The sequence below is a fragment of the Taeniopygia guttata genome, chromosome 3 (genome assembly GCF_048771995.1).
Source record: "Taeniopygia guttata chromosome 3, bTaeGut7.mat, whole genome shotgun sequence".
Classification (NCBI taxonomy): domain Eukaryota; kingdom Metazoa; phylum Chordata; class Aves; order Passeriformes; family Estrildidae; genus Taeniopygia; species Taeniopygia guttata.
Genome location: NC_133027.1, coordinates 9,590,933 through 9,610,566, shown reverse-complemented (window position 1 = coordinate 9,610,566; position 19,634 = coordinate 9,590,933). Strand labels below are relative to the sequence as shown.

The following is a 19,634-nucleotide window of genomic DNA, read 5'->3' as shown; positions in this document are numbered from 1 at the left end:
AAAGACATTAGACCAAATAAGTTGCTTGCAACTTCATTTTCTCTCTGTCCCTTTTTACACCAGTGGAGAAGCTATTTCCTTTTCAACTCCCGTGCTCTAGAACCACGGGATAATCTGTCCTCCCAGAGGACCCAGCAGCTTTTGAGGATGTCTCGTAAAAGGCTGGTGTCTGAATAGACATGCTTACCCTGGGAATTCAGACCACCCTATTCTAAAATCCACTGTTAAACATGGAAAATATCAACAGTCATATACCATTGCTGAAGTGGAAACTGAAACACTGTCCCAAGATGAAAGTATATATATGAAAGGGATCTCTAGATTGCCAAACAAAACTCTACTCTTTGCTCCTCCTTTTTATTTTCTCTTTTGGATATCACTAGTGATGTAAATTGGAGAGGAAATCCATATGAAGATGAAGCAGAACTTTTCTAATTTCCATGTGATGTATAAAAATTCCACAGATATGAGAACAGAAATTTCTTATTTATTTATTTATTTATTGATTTTCCAGAGTAGCTACACTGATTTTTTTATTATTGTTTAGATGCCAGCAAAGCTCACCATCATGGTTGGGATTGCTCAGTGCCTTTCTACTCTCACATCAGGCAATTCTTAGTTTGGATATCATCAACAGCAAAAAGCAACATGAGCAGTATTGTGTAAATGGCTTTCAGTTTTTAAGACAAAGACATGCCAAAATAACACCAGTGTATTACAAAACAAAAAAGCCTTCATTCAAATTCTGTCAACTCCTCTCCATCAGTCTGATCACAATAAGAGGCTGAGCTGTGTAAGCATTGATAGTGACAGAAAAGAAGAATTAGACCTATAATCAAATTAGTACTTGCGAAAACGGCGCATGGAAATAAAAACAAGGGTTATTCCACTTTTTCTCATTCTGTAGTGGGTATTTTCATATTTTCTTGTTTTACTTCCACCCTTTTGGTCTTCAGGTAGCAAACAGTAAGTTCATTGCTGTCCCAAGAGGTTCCCTGAGGCCAGTGCCACTGAGGCACCCACAGCCCCACGGAGCAGAGCCACGTGCATTGGAGGTGGTACCACAGCTCACCCTGGGATGATGCATGAGCACAGGAAGGGAGCCTTTACCCCTAGGCAATGTATCTCACACACTTCACCCCTCACTTCCATGTAGTAAGTGTCTCTGGGGGGTTTTAAATCTTAATAAAACTAGTGATCTTAGAAAAACATTATTTTTACTAGACTACACAGAAGAGGGGAAAAAAAAATCCCCAAACCCAAAACATCACTATCAGTTATTATGTATTTCTAAGCATCACTCTGTAAGCTTGCCATTAAAGGAGACTTTAAAAAAGAAACTGCTGTTTTGTAAGAACTGCAGAACACAACCAAATTTGTGCAAGTTGATTTCCAGGAAAACTATTAAAAATTCACAAGATTCACACATCATACAGTTTCATCACTCTTTCATACATCAAAAATATACAACATGAAGGGCCCCAGAGCCAATAAAACATAATCTTGACATCATTTGTCAAGTTCCTTGGATTGATGTTACACAGAGGAAATCTGTCTTTCAGCAAGGCTGAGGAAAAAAGTAGCAGTAATCCCAAATCAATTGTGTCTTTTGTAGTACAAATGATCATAATGTTTTGCATTATGTTTAATCCTGGAATATAACACCATTAGGAGTTTTGAGATCAAGGAATCACAAAATTAATCTCAATTACAGCATTTTTTCTTTACACTTTTCTCTCCTTTAATAATGCAGGACAAGGATACAAGAAATGACAGCAGCTGAGACATTTTGGTGCTCTTTCTCACCATCAGCCAGGTGAACCTAACACACAAAATCTGCTCAGCTGAAGAAGTCAGGTAAGAACTGCTTAAGAAGTGAGGCTCTGCATCAAATATTATACAAAGCCTAAGAAAATCTAATACTTCTTTCAGTGAAAGGGGACTTTTATCCTGTGATAAAGGTGGTGTGCATTTTACACAGGTAGAAGAGAAAATTCATAAATGCAAAAGAAAACCCAGTCCCCATAAGCATCTGCTCCTGGTAAGAGATATTCTGAGAGGTCTGAGCTGTTAGAACTGCTACTGGCATTTCAAAATGCCTTGAAGGGATATGAATGAGAACTGCTGGCACACAGGGGAATGAAAATCAACAAGAATTTTAACAGCAAAAATTTCTACAGAGAAATCACCATGTGTAAAGCAGCTACAAATTTATTCTTCATTGAACTTGCAATTCCAATGGAATTATTCCAGATTTGTGCTGACCTAGGTAAATGCAGATTAATACCCCTGCTCTTGAAAGCTGGCATCTACAATATTTATGAGTGAAGAATGTTTATCTCATATGTCTTCAAAGTAATTTTGTATGCTCTTGATTGAGCTGCTGTCAAAATACTTTATGGAAGGAAACAAAAAAAAACCCTAGACTGATTAAGATTTTCTTCACAGAACAGAGTAATAGTAACAGCTAATAGAAATAACTGGGACTTAATACGTACAGCAGTCTGTGATCAATAATGTTTTAGGTTTATCTTTGCAACTGGACTGTGTTCAATTAAATTATTTTATTTTATAAATAAAGAACTACCAGGTTAATCACAAGGGCACCCAGACAGTGCTCATTTGTGCTTTCTAAGGATTTCCCAGTACAGTAAACCAGAACTGCCTATGCTCTATCACTCAGCAACTAAGTGTCAAAAAATGGAAACCATAAGTAAATGCAGTGTTAACCCACATGATTTGAAGGTTACTCCAGTTATTTGAATACGACATCAATCCTTAGACACCTCAGGGCAGCTGAATCATTCATGCATGCCAATAAATCTCAAATTGCAGTCATCTGAACCATGATGCACATCTCAAGCAGTTATTCTCAACTGTGCTTAATTTTCAACAGCATTTATGTTCTTTCAGATATCTTTTAAACAATAGCTGTAAATGGTGATCATAACAGAAAAAGAATCAAGACTGTAATACACTGAGGATTTGTCTAATTTGCAAAAGATTTCCAAGCACTTCATGGAAAGAGTGTGTCAAATGAACAACTTATACAGTGAACGAGAACAGCAGGACCACTTTATCTGATGTACCCATAAGCTGCAATAAGCAAAGGACTCCTGCCACACTCCCTGTTTTTCTCTGTAACACATGACATTTCACCCAGCTATTCTACATTAAGCTCAAAGTCTTTCCATTTTTAATTTGAAGTGGGAATCCACTGCTTCCTTTTCCGATCTGTTCCACCCACAGCTAACACAAAACAGTACAGAACAACCAAGAGTGCAGAGGTGGAACTTGGAGCTATTTTAGGAGGTAAATATTCTCCACTTCTATATACTGCAGATACAGGCTTCCAAGAACTAGAAGTACTACTCTTTAGTCAGCCATATAAGTAGAAATATGAGCATTATTTATAAAGATGCATTTGCCTACCTTTCAAACATTTTCCTGTAATGCTTTTTCCATCAAATCAAGATTTTAAATGCCATCTGCTTCCTCAATAAGACACTTAGGCAGTGAAGAGAGAACAGCGTCTATAAACAGAATATTTACCCCAGGATATCTCTTCTAAAGAATAACCTTTATCCTGATTTCACATGATTTCCTATACAATGCATCATAAAGTCAAACTTGGCCTGTCTTAAAATGAAATATTAGTATTTGAGATGCTGCACTTCCACAAGAGAAATTACTCAGACTTGATAAATTTTAACTTATATACAGTGCACCATCAGTGCAACTCTACCAGTTTAATTATGAATGGAAAACAACAAACACGTGATGCTCACTTAAAAAGTCACAGACCATAGCCACTCCTCACAAGCAATGACAGCTTTTATGGCTTACAAATCGCCAAGCATTTTGAATTCTTCAGCAACAGAACACATTCATGTCAAATGGAAACCACAGGTAAGAGACCACTAGCATTAGCTAGCTCCATACAAAAAGTGTTCCAGGTTAGAAACAAAGATATTCACCAAAACATGAAAGAAGTCTTCTGTGCAGAAAAATGTAAGTCAAAAATTTACACAGTTTGTTCAAAAGAAATTGAGACTAAAACATAAAGCTAGGTAATTTTTAGCAGTTCTGGAAGGGATAGCTGAATTGAGAGAAATTTAAGCAGTATATAGTTCAAGCCAAGAGTGGTGGGGAGTGAAGAAAAAACTGATGTGTAACTAAGTCATCCCAAACAGCGACAAGGTTTCTTGCACCTTGCTTTGAATCAAGCATTTGGGTTCCATGCACTGTCCTGTGAGATGTTCCCCAGTGTTTCCAGTGGCATCCCAGGAACCTGACCATCCATGGGAGCAGCAACTGGCACTGAGCCGTGGTGCTTTATGCACTTCTCCAGCAGTTGCTTTCTGCTTGCTCTGGGACCTCAGCAGGACTATAAAGAATAAAGGCAGCTACATGAATACAAGAAGGGAAATACACAGCCAGCAGTGTGTTTACAGAGAACTTTAAGGAACTGGAAAATATGCCAGCAATTACCATAAGTGTAATTTTAGAAAGAATCCAGTTTCAGAATGAAGTGCATGCCACAATATTTACATTACAGTCTCCTGCAAGAAAAAACAAATGCAGCTTCTAAAAAGTAAAAAAAAAAAAAAAAAAAGAAGTGCAGCCATAAATCAAATTTGAAATCAAGGGGTGCACAGCAGGATGCATAAAAATAATGTTTGTGGTGATGATTCTCACCGCCTCTTCACAGAGCTGCCAAAGCTCCCAGCTCCAGCTCAAAGAGCTTCAGTGACAAGTTCCTTGCCCAAGGAAACTTAATCTGCCTTTGGCGTCTGACCAGCCACCATGGAAGAAGATGCAACTCTCCTATGTTAATGAATGGAAAGCAGCCCACACAGATGTCAGAAGAATTTAAATGGAGCATGCAAAAAACACAATGATGTTCTCACACTTGGGAGAAAACTGCAGAATCTGACACCGTGGCTGGTGAGCAGGCCTTAAAATGCAACACATGGGTCTCTCTGACATGCAAGGTCAAGGGATTTCATATAAAACATGTCAAATAACATTTGAGTGACCATCCTAAACTCATGTCAATGAAGCTTTCACCTGTTTAAACATCGCAGGGGCTGGCACTCTTTGTCTTGTATCCCTTTACAGTCCCCACTCTAGGGGAGCAGCATCAGCCAAGGAGCAAAACATTACAAGGACGTTATACAGAAACACATGTGAAAACTCTGTTTGATCCTCTCTAATTCTGGAATAGTGAATTTGGCTGGAAAGCACCATAAGATATTTGCTTGGGTTGTGAAAATAGGGAATCTCAGAAGGATTCAGCCAGGTGTCTGTAACACAGCTTATTAGAGAGGTTTTTCAAGAACATTTCACATTTTTTCCGTATATATACCTACACACATACACTGTTATCAGCTTGAAACAGCTATAAAACTTATATATAGGATTTTATAATACACATTCTTTGTATATATTTTGCAAAGCCAATAAGCTTGTCTGTTGTTCTCCAATGCTGTTTCACTTTCAGAATAAATGTAGGTTCATTCACCTCTAAAGAAATCCCACAGACAGTCTAATAAACCTGAATTAACCTAACACAGCTGTTTTTGCCCAAGTGACAAGAGTGCCTGAACCTTGTGAATTAAAATTACCAGCTAAAAATCGTGACAGTATATGCTGGTCTTCCCATGGCAATAATTAACAGCATCTATCCAGGTGGATAAGATATGGAGTCCAAAATGCTGATTTCATCCACTGCAAACCTACTGGACTTTGTAATTAAGCAATATTGCAAGGGTTATAAAGTCCACAGATGTACTTCAATAATTACTTCTGCCATCTCAACCAAAAGAGGTATATAAATACAAAAGAAGCCTTGATTTTCATTTTTTTAACGTGTCTGTAAACTAATGTTTTTTGGGAGTTAAGACAGAGACATAAAACTGAAATAATTGAGTTCTCAATGGAATAGCAAATTTTTCACACTTTTCAGTAGTAGAACCCAGAATTTTATAGGTGCTTTCAATTAAATAATTTTTGTGTGTTGTTTTCCCCACAGTAAATGTTAAGTTAAAACATTTGGTTAGATCTCCTAGTACACACCTACACATACAGAGTCTCTTAAGCAGATGAAGACAGATATAACTACTTTTAACACCCCAGAGGTAGTTGGTCTGACCCAAACCATCCTACAACCAATGCTGGCAGAGGGGCTACTTCAAGTTCTGTGCTGGGTCTAGAATTCCCAGCTGGAATTTTTCAGCCAGCTTTGTCGTCTGAAGCAGCAATGGAGCAGAAGAAAACAAACCTCCTGACAGAAAGAGAGAGAACAAAGGAAGTGCGTGAAGAGGAACACAGGAGGAACACAAGACAATGTCAAATGGGTTCACAAGAAAGCCTATGAAACATCTGAATAACACAGCTCTGATGAGACAACAGCAGCAGGAAAAAGACAAAGACGGAAAAAAAATTCAAACCCAAGATAACCACAAATTATTTGTTTTGTGCAGATACACAGCTCAAATTATTCAAAATTTGATCACTTTTGAATAATATACAAGGAGAAAGGAAACAGCACACTCAAAAGACACCAGAAAAAGTATTTTCAAATCTTTATCAGATTTTCCTATATTGTATATCAAGGGAGTAACAAACAGACAGGAAACAAATAGCAACAGAGAACAAATACCCAGACAGTTGATTTCAGAAAAAAAGACTGAAAATATGTTTCTGCAATTTTTGTGTATTGAAACTTCAAGAATGTTGTATTTGAAACCAACAATCTAAGGTGATTTGGTGAACTAATTTTGCATTTGCATCTGCCTTGCTTCTTCAGAAAGGTTAGATAAAAGAACAGACTGTTCTGAACGTGGATAAACCAAGATTTACCAATTCACATCCTTAGGGACAGACTCTGCATTGACACCACTGTATTTCTGACTGAGGAAAAAGGCCTTGTAGTTGGGGTATTCATACTGGTCCTAAGTAGATGCTCCATGAAGACTTCAATTAAAACACTGTTTTCAGGAAAACACAAAACACAAGTCACTTCACAAGCACATTTATTCACCCATTCAAGATCTATTGCCAAGAGTTTCTGCCTCTTAAAAGAAGGCTGTGACAATGGATTAAAAAAAATATCTAAAACTTAAAGATGGAAGGCAGTATTTATGTATCATTATATATTTACTTATTCCTGTGAGAATTTTTTAATCCAACAAGGATAATCAAGGTTTGCTTTCAAAAATGGAAATCAGGACAATGAACAAAATCTTCCATCATGCCCTTAACAGAAAAACAAAAGCAAGAGTTATGATTGAGTTACTCGTCATACTGTTTTCCATAATCCAGATATTGAACATAATGGGTCATATTTGTTTCTGTTATAGACTCAGTGAGGCATAAGAGTTACTATTGGATAGAAATCAGACCAGATGTTAACTAGAATCTGAAAGAGGATTTTTATTTTTCATTCTTTTCAGATACAACTAAGTCAAGATGTTTAATATCAAGGCAATTTCATAGTAGCTCAGGTATTTCTGGTATCAGCTCCCAGAAAGGAAATACATTATGCACTGCTGCTGTACCTTTAAACATTTTAAATGCTTTATTTTTACATGATGCACATGGAAACACTGGATTTCCTTCATAGGTAGGGCCTTCACTAAGCAATTTCTTCTTCCCTCCTGCTTCAGACATCCCATGAAGAGAAACAGATCCTTTTTAAAATTTTCAAATCAAGCAAAATACCCTAGAACACAACTTTTCCATAACTCTGGCCAACTCAAGCCACTGCATGCTGCAGGAGAGGGATCACTTCCTCCCCAGATGCTGCTCACACAGCCAGGCAGGAAGGATCCATGCTGAAAATGCTTCATTAGTAGGGAGAGGACACCAAAAGAAGACTGTGGATTGAGAAATTTCATTAAGTCACTTCAGTAAGTCCCATCTGCCACCCAGATTCAGTGGAGGGAAATACTGTCAAACACAGCTGGACGTTCAACCATCCTGTCATTACTCTGCCTTCTCAAACTTAACAAGCTCAACTGTGCCAAGCCCCCATCAGAGGTACTTCTGGAGCACTGGGAAATTCAACAAAAATGGCATATTTCAAGCCTAGATCTGACATACAAGCTTCTCTCTGCATGAGGAAGTTTTTATTTTTAATGAAAGACAACGTTTTTTTCTGTTCTAAAGACAATGGAAGCTTGTGGGCTGACCCAGTAAACAAAGCTCAACTGTCAGCATATTTAAAAATATTAGTCACAAACAAGTAGTACATAAGCAGCAAAAATAATGAAGAACAGTGTCCTAAGAACTGAATTTTTTAATATATAATGTGGGATAGAACATACACCTTTCCTTAAGGGGGTATTCTACCAGCATGCATGTCTTCTGGCCAAGCTTTTATTTTAGTATCCTTTGGCATCCACTATGTCTCAGAAAAAAACTGGGGAAAATTCGCCAACATATTCAAAGTTTTATGTGGATTGAAGCAGAAATCAAATAGGTACAGACAAATTAGTATTATCTGCTACAAATAATGTCCTCAGAAAGTCAAACTATTTACCTCAGTAAGTAAAGGGGAGGGTCATTTGATATTTATTCACATTTTATAAATAAGAAACAAACCAAATAATCAGTGGCTAGTAATACTTTAATTTTCATGCACAAACTCCAGCTTACAGTACATTACATGAACGACCACCTGAGGAAACAAGGCTAATCTTGTAATTGTCATGAATATTTGTGCTGAAGATAAAGAAATGCCTAGAAAAGTTGGGAGGAGTAGCTTTGGAAATATGAGGTAGATATGGGTGGGTTGTTTCTTGGTTTGTGTGTGTTTGTGTGTATGCTTTTGTTCTTGTGCAAAGTGCAAATACACAACATGCAGTGACACACCCCATACAAGCATAAGAATAAAAACTGTTTTGCAGTGTTTATGTCTCACTGAAATAAAAACCTGTGCCCTTACTTCCTTACCTGCTGATAAGAAGGCCAGTCACAGGGAAAGGGAAAACCATTTTATTTTACTCTATGTACTGCTACCTGCATTGTTATGCTGCATAAACTTTCAACACTACAGTGTAGTCTGTTCTCAGTGACTTTTTCATCCCACATAGCAGTTACTGGAGAGTAGGAAAGCCATTTTTTTTTACTCAGAAAAAAAATAAATAGGTTCATCACAGTGTAAAATACAAATTCTCGACATCAGAATTTGAGAACTCGGGGTCAAATGCAAAGAGCTGGCAGCTTCAGCTGGAGCTGCAGTGGAAACAAAAGCAGAAGCCTCAAGGGAGAGGCATTCTCAGGGAATCACTACCACCTGGAGAGGCTGGTGGGGCACTGCTCCTGCCAAAGTCTCAGACAGACCGTATGAACTCATGTATGAAGTCCTGTGACAAATCCAGCTGAAGGAACTCCCAACTTCCCCCCGACTATCATCCCCACCCTCCTACCATGGCTCACCAGCCCCTGAATTACACTGGCACAATCTGTGGGGGTCCTGCTGGGAACCCAAACAGGGAACAGTTCCAGCTGGAAAAACACCCCAGAAATAAATGTATGTATTTATTTAATTCACAGCACGATCTCTCAAAGTATTGTTGTGGCATAACTGAGGGGTGGAATGGCACAGCATGGTGGGAAAAGAAGTACCTTATGCCAGTATTGTTGACAAACATTTTGGATTGCAAAATAATGGCTTTAGGAAGTTTTTTAAGTGCTCCAAGCACTAATCTCTTGGATTTCCATTGTCTGGTGAGTCTTAATTGAACACTCTACAAACAGTTTCTAACTTCCACACTACTTTACACTCAGGAACATCTGCTTTATACCTAACTTCACGGTTCTAACAACTGTGTGAAGGCAAGAGCTATATGAATGGCTAGTCTCTTCACTAGCCACCCACATCTAAAGAGAGGTTCAATTGCTTAAGTATTACCTGCTAATAAAAACAGATAATGGTTGAGACTTTCCAGGAAAACTCTGATTATGTTATGCTGATCATGTAAGATCATAATACAGGGAGGTGGAATACAGGGAAAGACACTCCTGAAAATTTTAGGAACACCAGGTAGCTTTCTCTGAACCAGAGCAATGAGCAGCCCAGCACGCAAATAATACATTCAAAAATCAAGTGGTTGCTTCAATCCCTATGCTGCAGGTGAAGCCACGATAAAAGAGCACAGCATTTCTCTTCCTCTCTGAAGGAAAGCACTGCAGGTTCTCAGCCATCCTCTCCACACAGTAAAGAACAATGTTTAATAGTAAATATTCCAATCAAGTATAGTATTTGCAGAACTAAGTCTAATTTCAAGCACTGCAAATATCCCAGAATGGGTGAATGCTGCTGCTAAGATAAAATGTAAAAGAGAAATCGTTCCTAAATAGAGTATCTGTGCACACACAAAAGGAATTCTGCTGTTTGGATATGAACAGCATATAACAAGGACACAAAGCAAATGCAAAATTCAGACTTTTTTTGGTTCCTGCTGATCAGCCACATGTGACTCAAGTGTGCCAGCTGGACTTGATGCCATTCTGAGCTCCATAACCCTCCACATGCCTTGTCAAGAGAGCCAAGACTCCAATAAAACAAAATTTTTGACTTGATTCCCTGGACCAGATGTGTTAAATAACAACATTTTCACTTTTGAACATCTAATATTTCCTTTTTCTCTGCTCTATTGTTTCAGCTGAGGAGGGACAACAGAAGCAACAATTTCTTTGGGATGGTATGATCAAAATGAGAAAAGGCAATAGGACTCATGAAACCTTGTACCTTACACTAGTAGAGGTAGGTGAAGATAAACACACAAAGCACAATGCTAATATAATGGAAAACATTCACGTAAGAAGCAACCTCAGCTTCAGGTCATCAGAAATATGTGATACAGGACTAAGAAAAGTATAAGTTAGTGTATGAACAGGAGACCTCTGGAGCTTTTCTCAACAACGTAGTTACACTTTTAAAATTTCACCTAAAAATTCTAATTGCATTACTTAATTCAACCCCAAAAATCCAAAATTAAATGAATGATTCCTTTAAAAACAAACTGAAGTACTTTTATGTGATGAGTTATTTTCGTTAATGTCCTTTGGGTATTTACTGCTGTACACTGGAAGGTGATACCTGCCCTGGTACAAGAAATTTTCAAAGTAAGAGTGGAGCTGCCTGTGGAGCTGGTGAATGATTTAAACATTCCAGAGAGGAAGTATCTGCTGTCTCACTCTATGCAGCTGTGCTTCTATGTTAATTTATTTACTTGGTGTTAGCTGATTATAAGTGAATGCTAACTTAGAAACTTAGGTTATTGCATAATTACAAATACTGTAAGTGTACTGTAAGATTTTTTGGTGCTTAGGGACACAATTTGTGAGGATGATTTGCCATATACTGAGAAGGAACCCAGTGGAAAGGTGGGAACAGAAGCCCCAGCACTCCCAATCTTATATTCTCTGCTCTAATTTGACTTGCTTTATCTTGCTCCTCCTAATGCAAATAAAAGGCATTTGTATGACCCTCAACAACTAACATAACTGGTTAATCACTGTCACGCGGTCTTATAAAACGACAATTTTTTTTTCTGATAAGAACACAGTAGAGATGCTGACCTGTGCTTTCAGAGGTGGGCCTGAACCCTGTAGTATGGTATATCTGACTATTATAGCAGTAATTTTGCCAAAACACGCTAATGTTTTTTTCTAATCTTTAGAACGGCTCCCTCTTCTGGCATACTCTGCTTATACTGTATTTAAGTAACATGCTTCATTCCTTATCAACTTTTAATTCTATTTGGTTCCCAGCAATTAACAAACCCAGTTTCATTATTAAGGCTTTCACTGTTCATTACAGCTGTGAAGGCAAACTACAGCTTTTGAAAGGACAACTAATTCTTAAGATTTATCCAAGATTATCCATAGACTTTAGTATCTTTTGAAAGTATCCCAATATCAACCAAGACTGGAATCCACACATGGAGAAGGAGCCTGGATGGCCAGTTCTGGGGTCGCATTTGCAGGATCGCTGAATTTGGAAGGGATCATCTAAGATCTCTGAGCCCAGCTCCTCCCTGCTCATGCAGACTCAGAGCAGGCTGCAGACACAGTCAAGTTTTGATTACCTCCACAGATGGAGATTTCACATCTCAGGGCAGCCACCTAACCCCTCAGTAGGCAGAAATGCTCATGGCAGTGCCATCCTTACCTACTGGTTCTACAAACTACCCAGAAATTTATGCTCCTTTCTTCAGCATCTGAATTAGTTGTTTAATCAAGCTGTATGAAATTGGGCCTTAAGAGTCCCTTTCTGAACCAGGTGTCATGTCATGGACTCAGTTTGACCACCCCACCCCACCTCCCCCTGTCTCAAAAAAAACCACAAACAAACAAACAAACAAAAAACATTACAAAACCCAAAAACAAACCACCAAGAAAAAAAAAAAAAGAAACCAACAAACTAAACCAAACTTCTTAAGAGCTCTCATAATACTGATGATAGTGACAAAACTGGAAACATATGGGTATAGTCTTTTTTTCCTGGATGATGCTCTGGGACTATTCTTTCAAAAAAACCCCAAAAAAACCAAGTAAGAACAACCAGTCACAAAACTAGGAAGAGGAAAATGCCTAATGCATTCAGACAGAACAGGTTCTCAACTTCATTCACAGAACTGCTGCTGGCTCAGTTAGTGACTTTAGGCACAGAACATAAATGACCCAGAACTCCCCTTGCCTAGTAAGTAAGAAATCTATTTTTCTCTTAATATGTCTGTCCATTGCAACATTCCCTCTCCTTCAGCTGCATTTCAAAAGCAAATTGTGAACACTGCTGTGTGCTGGGGGAGGAGACCCTGGCTGCTGACTTGGAAAGTAATGTCTGAGAAGATAAAGTACCTTCCTTGAGTAACTCCATGGTCTTGACTCCAAAATCAGATTTTGCTTCACATAAACAGTCTGAACCATCCCCATGAGGTGCCAAGATTCCACACAGGATTCCAGATTATATCCTGGCTAAGGTTGCCAGAAGCTACACAATGCAAGCTCATCTGCTGATACTGAGAGTCCTTACTAGATCCAATTCAGTTGTTGCAGACAAAGTTATATTAAAATTTTGTACCAACAAGGGCATTTAGACACATAAACTTTGTATAAATCAACGCCCATTCTAAAACCAAACTGAAGAGAATTAAACATGCTTTACACAGTTTGCTGAACGAGGAAATAGATTCTTTTACACCTTCCTTGGTCTCGGTGGTGACAGCAGACCCTCTGAAGAACAATTCATTTCAGTAACTGCTGAGCAGAGTGAAAAATGAATAACTTTCAAAAAGCTGGTTTGGTGGGAAACAAAGAGACAAAGTATAAAGAAACTAAGCTTCAGGGCTATACAATTAGTTTTACTGAGAAGTATTTTAACACAGTGATTCTTATTATAACTTTCCTTATGCAAGTGTTGAGGGTGATGACTTAGTAAAACAGCAGGTGAAGACAAAGGCAGATAATGTATGGAAAGCTTTCTGGAGTCCCTATGTTACAGTTAAAAATGGCAATTTAAAGATTTTAAAACTAACAGGAATTCTCATCTCAAGAGAGAATATACTAACAACTTGTCACAATCCAGACAAATTGTTTGCACTGTTTTCATTGCTGAAAAATAGTTCAGTAGTCTTCAAGTGTAACAGTGTTGTTGATGTAAGTACATCTGTCTACTCCCAGGAGATGAGAATCCAAACATGCAATTTCTGTTGTGCATAAGCAATTATTGACTCAGAGAATTAGCTCAGAAGAAATACCTTTATACTTGAAAAAAGTGTCTGTTGAAGTCCTCATAGCCCTTAAACATCACCAAGTGACAGCATGAGTTGGTAAACAGTAACATAATCTAAAAACCCAGCAGTGATTCAACTGCAAACAGGCAGATCAAGAAACTTGGCAAAGCATAGGGAGTACTCTGAATGCAGGCCAGAGAACCAGATTCTGAAATTATTTCTGTATGTTAATGAATAAAACTTGTGTAAAATGATTTACACACACACAAAAAAAATATTATTTACATTATATATGTCTCCCAAGTACAAGATTTTAAATTGCAAAATTGCCTTGTTTACAGCAATGGTAACACAAATTAGGAAGCCTGAAACAAAGGTATCCCAATGTACTCCTGCAATGAAATGCAAGGAAAATTTTGATGAAAAGCAAAATGTCATGAGCTGAACAGCACAGTGGTTTTAAATTCTGTAGAGCATTTATTTACAAAACTAAATGTTTCATAAATACACAGCCACAAATAGACAGATACTATTAAAACAGAAAAAAAAAATCCAATACACTTTGTGGATTATGGTTTGCAATGAACACAAGCAATGTTAAATATTGCTGTAGCAGATTTTGTATTTCACTGCTAATTTTATACTAAACAAACACTCTAAAAGCAAAAACAGTCCTTTAGGACACAAGAGGAAAAACAGTAATTCCTGTCCTTTCCATAACACCTACATATCCAGAAAATCATGTGCCTGATCCTTCAACTGTACACATTTAATGTTATTCCCATGAGTAAATCTCATCAATTTAATAGAAAAGAATTCATATTAAGAAAGTCAAACAAGTATACACATATATTCTGGATGGAGGAAAAATTTGACCTTCTACACAGTAATTACTTTAGTAAAACACATTATTACTCCTATTCAGAGGTTTTGTGGACACAAAAAAAAAAAAAGCTATGAAAAAGTCTGTATTAAACATTACAATTAATACAGTAAAGCGTTATTAAAATTATAAGTTCACTCACTCTGCCACTAACAAAAAAACCACATTAGCTTGTTGCAGTGAAATGAGATTAAACCCTGCTGCATATTCTGTTTTTCAATTGCTTCAAGCACAGTGAGTTATAAGTTCTCAGGAGGCAGAATCCTGATTCACTTTAACTCATTGATTTCAGACTAGAAGAATGTTTTGGAGTTGTTTTTTATTTAAAGTGCAGAGAGAGAGAAAGCTAAGTTGGACCTGAGAGGAATCCTCCCTGTTCTGAAGTAACTAGATTAAAACGCAAAATGAAAATAAATATACAGGATTTATTCTCAAATCTCCTGCAACAATTTGATTCCAGCAGAAGCTGAGAATTTTGTCATCTTCCTCAATACCCACCCACAACTCTGTTTGGTTTGACTACGTGTTAACAAAATCATATGCCTGAATCTCTTTAGAACTGGAAAAGTACGTACCAGAGCAGTTTAATGCACAGAACAGAGCAACACATGCAGCAGGACTAATCACCTTCAGTTCAGATCACTCAACACTTGGCTGTGCATGCTTTCTTTTTTAAGTCAGAGCTGCCCTTGTCTGGATATTGCTTTCTTTGACTTGTGTACCAAGCTGTCCTTTTGCCGCTCTTTCCCACATTCCAAAAAGAATCTCAGCCATGGATACATGCCTTTCAAGTGTGAAAATTGCTGGACTCCAAAAGGGCTCCACATTTCATACTCAGGAAGTTACAAAAGCACAAGGGGAATGCTATCTAATCCTGACTGTTTAGGTACACGAACACGTTGCCAGACGACCCAAATGTCCAGATCTCTCCTAAGGCTGTGTTTTTTGCACTGGCAGATCCTTGAAGGCTAAAAATGAGGCATGTAACAGTAGCAAAAAATGCCCACCATTTGTTTTATGAGAAGCAAAACTGCACTTTGCTATGCCAGGTCCCACTAAGCTCCCTGCCAGCCACAGCAAGAAGCTTGGGTAACTTAATTCACTACTGAATTTGGGCACCTGAAGTGAAGATAGCATTATAGTGGTGGCTGAGTTTTTAAAGTGTTTTCACAGTGAGAGAACTTCCAGCTTGTTACCCACATAATTCTGAAATAAGAGCAAAACCATAAATCACCTGCTTGCAAAAGCCTGAAGACCATGACAGAAGCACACTGAGTATTACACTGCTGACTACTCCTGAACATCTGTCTAGTTAAGATGTTATTAAGGAGTCTTCACAGAACTGTTCTGCAGGAAATTAGCTCCATGTAGCCCTGCCACTACATTTTCTTGCATTAAAAGTTTTCTATTATGAATATGGAGACTATGCAATGTATGTGACTTGGTACATTTTGAACAGAATAAATTACATGCCTAGTACAGGTACCAAGCCTGGGATGCTAATGTTTTACTTGTGCTCTTCCCCTGCATATCTTTCTACTGACATAATCTAGCTTTACAGATTTATCTTTGTTACAGCCTCTACTGTCACCCCAAATAGAAGGAATCAGTCTGCAGACAGGTGAAAACTCCAGATTGTGGGAAAAAGAAACTCTAGACTTAGCTGTTCAATTAAACCTTCCACAAATGCCTTAACTGAGAGAAAGCAGCAATTGAAAAGCATGAAATCAGGCTTGTACCACCAGAGAGGTACTAAAGCAATACTGCATAGTGTATTTGGTTTAAAGGGTTATTCCCCACAAAACAGAAACAAGATGTACTCACAGAAGGCTTCTTCTTTTCAGTTAAGAAAATAATCTAAGCTTCACTGTCACTGGCTTAAAAAGTTACTATTCAGCTCCTGGAGACAAAGGAATAACATCACTGTGCCCAAGGAAACTAACATAAAATATTCCATGGACCTTCCAAAACAGTGAAAAAAAACCCTGAAAAATTGCACCTGTGTTCTCTTTCACTGCTAAGTAAAAACCAAGCCACACACAGTTCCATAAAGAGCAACTAGGAACACTAACAGTGAACCAAAGTTGTGAATACTCAGAAAAGTCATTATTTGCACCACTCATTCTGGGAGAAATAACAACAGTATCCAGTACATTCAAATAAACAATAGAAAGCATTAGAAATCTGCAAACTGTAAGGCGGTGAAAGAGTCACAGCACTTGTGCTTGAGTGGGTTCAAGCCCTACTTTTGCTAAAGACAAAATTCCTACAGTTCATTGGTAGACTTCAATGAAATTAGGACTTCTTCATTAATTTTAACATATGCCAAATGCACCTTCAGAGCTCTCATTTTAAGACAGCCATATTTAAACATAATGAAGAACTGTACAATACTCACTGAGTTCAAGAAGGTCAGCATAAAAATTCATGTGCAAAAATCTAAGCTAAAAAACTTTTACTATCAAAAACAATCAACCTAAAGAAACAACTGGATCTAGAATTTTCTCTCAAATACTGTAACTCTCATCTGTCAGTTGGCACACAGCTGACATTGCATTAACACTTCAAGGTGCAAGAGATAAATGGAAGAAGAGCAATGAAAACAAACAAAACCCCACAAAGCTCTCAGTAAACCATCACCATAAAGAAAATGAGTAAGACATCCTAATTTCTTTAAGTGCTGCCTTCTGGCACTGTTAAAAAATAAAGGGAGAAGTAGCAGTCTAATGTAACAAAGAAATTTCACCACTGCAATATTTTTGATTATTGTGCCATGTGCATAAGCCAAAATCTATCACTGACATAGTGAGATTTTTGAAAATGAAACTGGACATAACTCTTTCAATCAACAAACTTCTAGACTTAAACAAAAAAAGATCCTTACCAGGTATAATCATGAACAAGAGCCTGGGTAGATTTTTACTTTCATCTTTTGAGAGGTCTTTCCAGGGCCCACACTTTAAGACATGGGTAGCAGCTCCACAACAGTAGATAAATTCTTCATGTAAGGGGACTGGCTCTTCTGACCCCGACCTCATGTTTGCTGTTGAGCAGAATAAGACACTGTTACAACAGGACAAAACTTACAGAGTTGTCTCTTTGCTATTATGACTTCCCCCAGAATAACTGCAAAAAAAATCCCAGCCAAACCATCCCACCCCCAACAGCTGTCATATCCAGTAATCTGAGGCCCAGTTGAGTATTTGATGTTTGAAGGGGCTCTAGAAGGTAGTCCATGTTGCTACTATATGAGAGAAAGCAGCTTTCACTTTCTGTCACAGAAATACACAATGATGAACTGAACAATAAATAAGCTCTATTCTACCTTAAAGGCAAATAATTTTAAATTTCTTGTTCATACTGTCCACTGAAAAGATTAATCTGAAACCTGCTTGAAGGCACACAAATGAAAAAAATACCAAACAGAACTAGTGCATGAATGTATTTGCAAGTTCTGTGTGCCTCGTAATAAAACTGGATATTGCAGCATAGCATCATGACCTTTAACCATCAAAAGCATAGTTAAAAATAACACTAAGCCTTTCAACTATTTTTGCTTAGTGAAAAAGGACCATTCATTTTTGAGTACAAGGACACAAATTCTATTTCCTAGTCTATTTGTGAAATTTCAGGCATGTAAACCAAAGTCTGAAATATCTACAAGGTCTGCTGCACTATTAACTGAGGGCCACTACTCTCACTAATAGTCACTGAAAAATTCTCAGTGCTACACAACTTAAAAGGAACAGATCTGACTGAAATTTTAAGTAATGACACTTGACAACATAAGAAAAGTACACATGAAGAAACAGTATTTCCTTACTTTCCCCAGTTTTAATCTGGGAGTTTGAAAGGCTTAAGGTAAAGAACAACCAATGCAAAAAAGACAGAAAATGATTTGTTTTGAACTAACAAGTACCACCTTGAAAAAAAACCTGAATATAGTACAAATAGAAAACACTTCTGGAGGGAAGGGAGAAGTATTAATACTGTCAATTAGAGCACAATTCTCTGGATGAAACCTCGTACCTCCATCTGCCCATTTCACCCCAGCACCCCCATAAAGAAGTTATTTTAATGATAATGCAGACACCTTTACTACTTCATTGTTCACCATGTTATTATCTAACTTGTAGTGACTAAAATGTCAGTAAAGTTAATTCTGCCGAACTATAAAGAGGTACATTTTTAATGCATTACCCCTGCTTGTATTTCTTCATTATTTAAAGCTGAAAGAAGCCAAGAACAGTTTCAACTAATAAATCCAGTTACATCAACAACTACAGGTTGTTTACAATCCAAGAAGCAAAAGCAATTAGTTCTTACTCAAGAAAGTAAGTTTTGAACAAAGTTTCTGATCATGAACCAATAAAATCTGATGCATACTTTCATTCTGAACTGATTTCACACAACAAATCTAAATGGAAATCCCACTGACAACTCTTTATTCAAAAGAAGTATTTGCAACATTAAGGTCAGAAGTTAAGCAATGAGAACAGAAAACTCAGCAATACATTCTGGACTGGCGTGGGAGGATTTTCAGGTTCACACAGACCTGTTGTTGTAGCTTTGGTCCAGTCTTTAACTTAACTTCTAATTTCAAAAACACACAGTGTCGCAGTACCTGAAAGGAAGACTGAACACTAGAGAAGGAATGGTTATCCGAAAAACTGCCTGTCTGAGACAATCCCAAATGGCTTCTTTGTACTAGCTCTATGTAGTATTTGAGGGATTTTTACTTATTTATTGTTAGGTTTTTAATTTGCGACTTTATGGCCTTTTGTAATAAAAATTGAAAGAAGATAAAAATAGGGAAAAGATAGTGGATATTCTCCCAGGATACTATTCAGACCAGTTTCAAGATGAAATCAGTAATAGCCAAAAATACCTCCAGATCTCCTTCCTCCTTCCTAAATGAAGCTTTGAAGAACAGTAATTCTATTACAGGTATCTACCTTTGGCACAAATTGCCTGCATTTCCTCTAGAAATACCATAAGATGGT

General features: G+C 37.6%; 1 protein-coding gene across 2 annotated transcripts in view; it reads right to left on the bottom strand.

Annotated features, from left to right (window-relative positions):
- Window positions 1-19,634, bottom strand: part of LDAH (lipid droplet associated hydrolase) — a 113,798-nt gene that overhangs the window by 82,615 nt on the left and 11,549 nt on the right. For both annotated transcript variants that reach the window (XM_030269974.4, XM_072926322.1), the window contains exon 2: window positions 17,516-17,674. In XM_030269974.4, coding sequence (XP_030125834.1) covers window positions 17,516-17,669 — 154 coding nt within the window. In that variant the 5' untranslated portion in view covers window positions 17,670-17,674. The remainder of the gene's footprint in view (window positions 1-17,515; window positions 17,675-19,634) is intronic.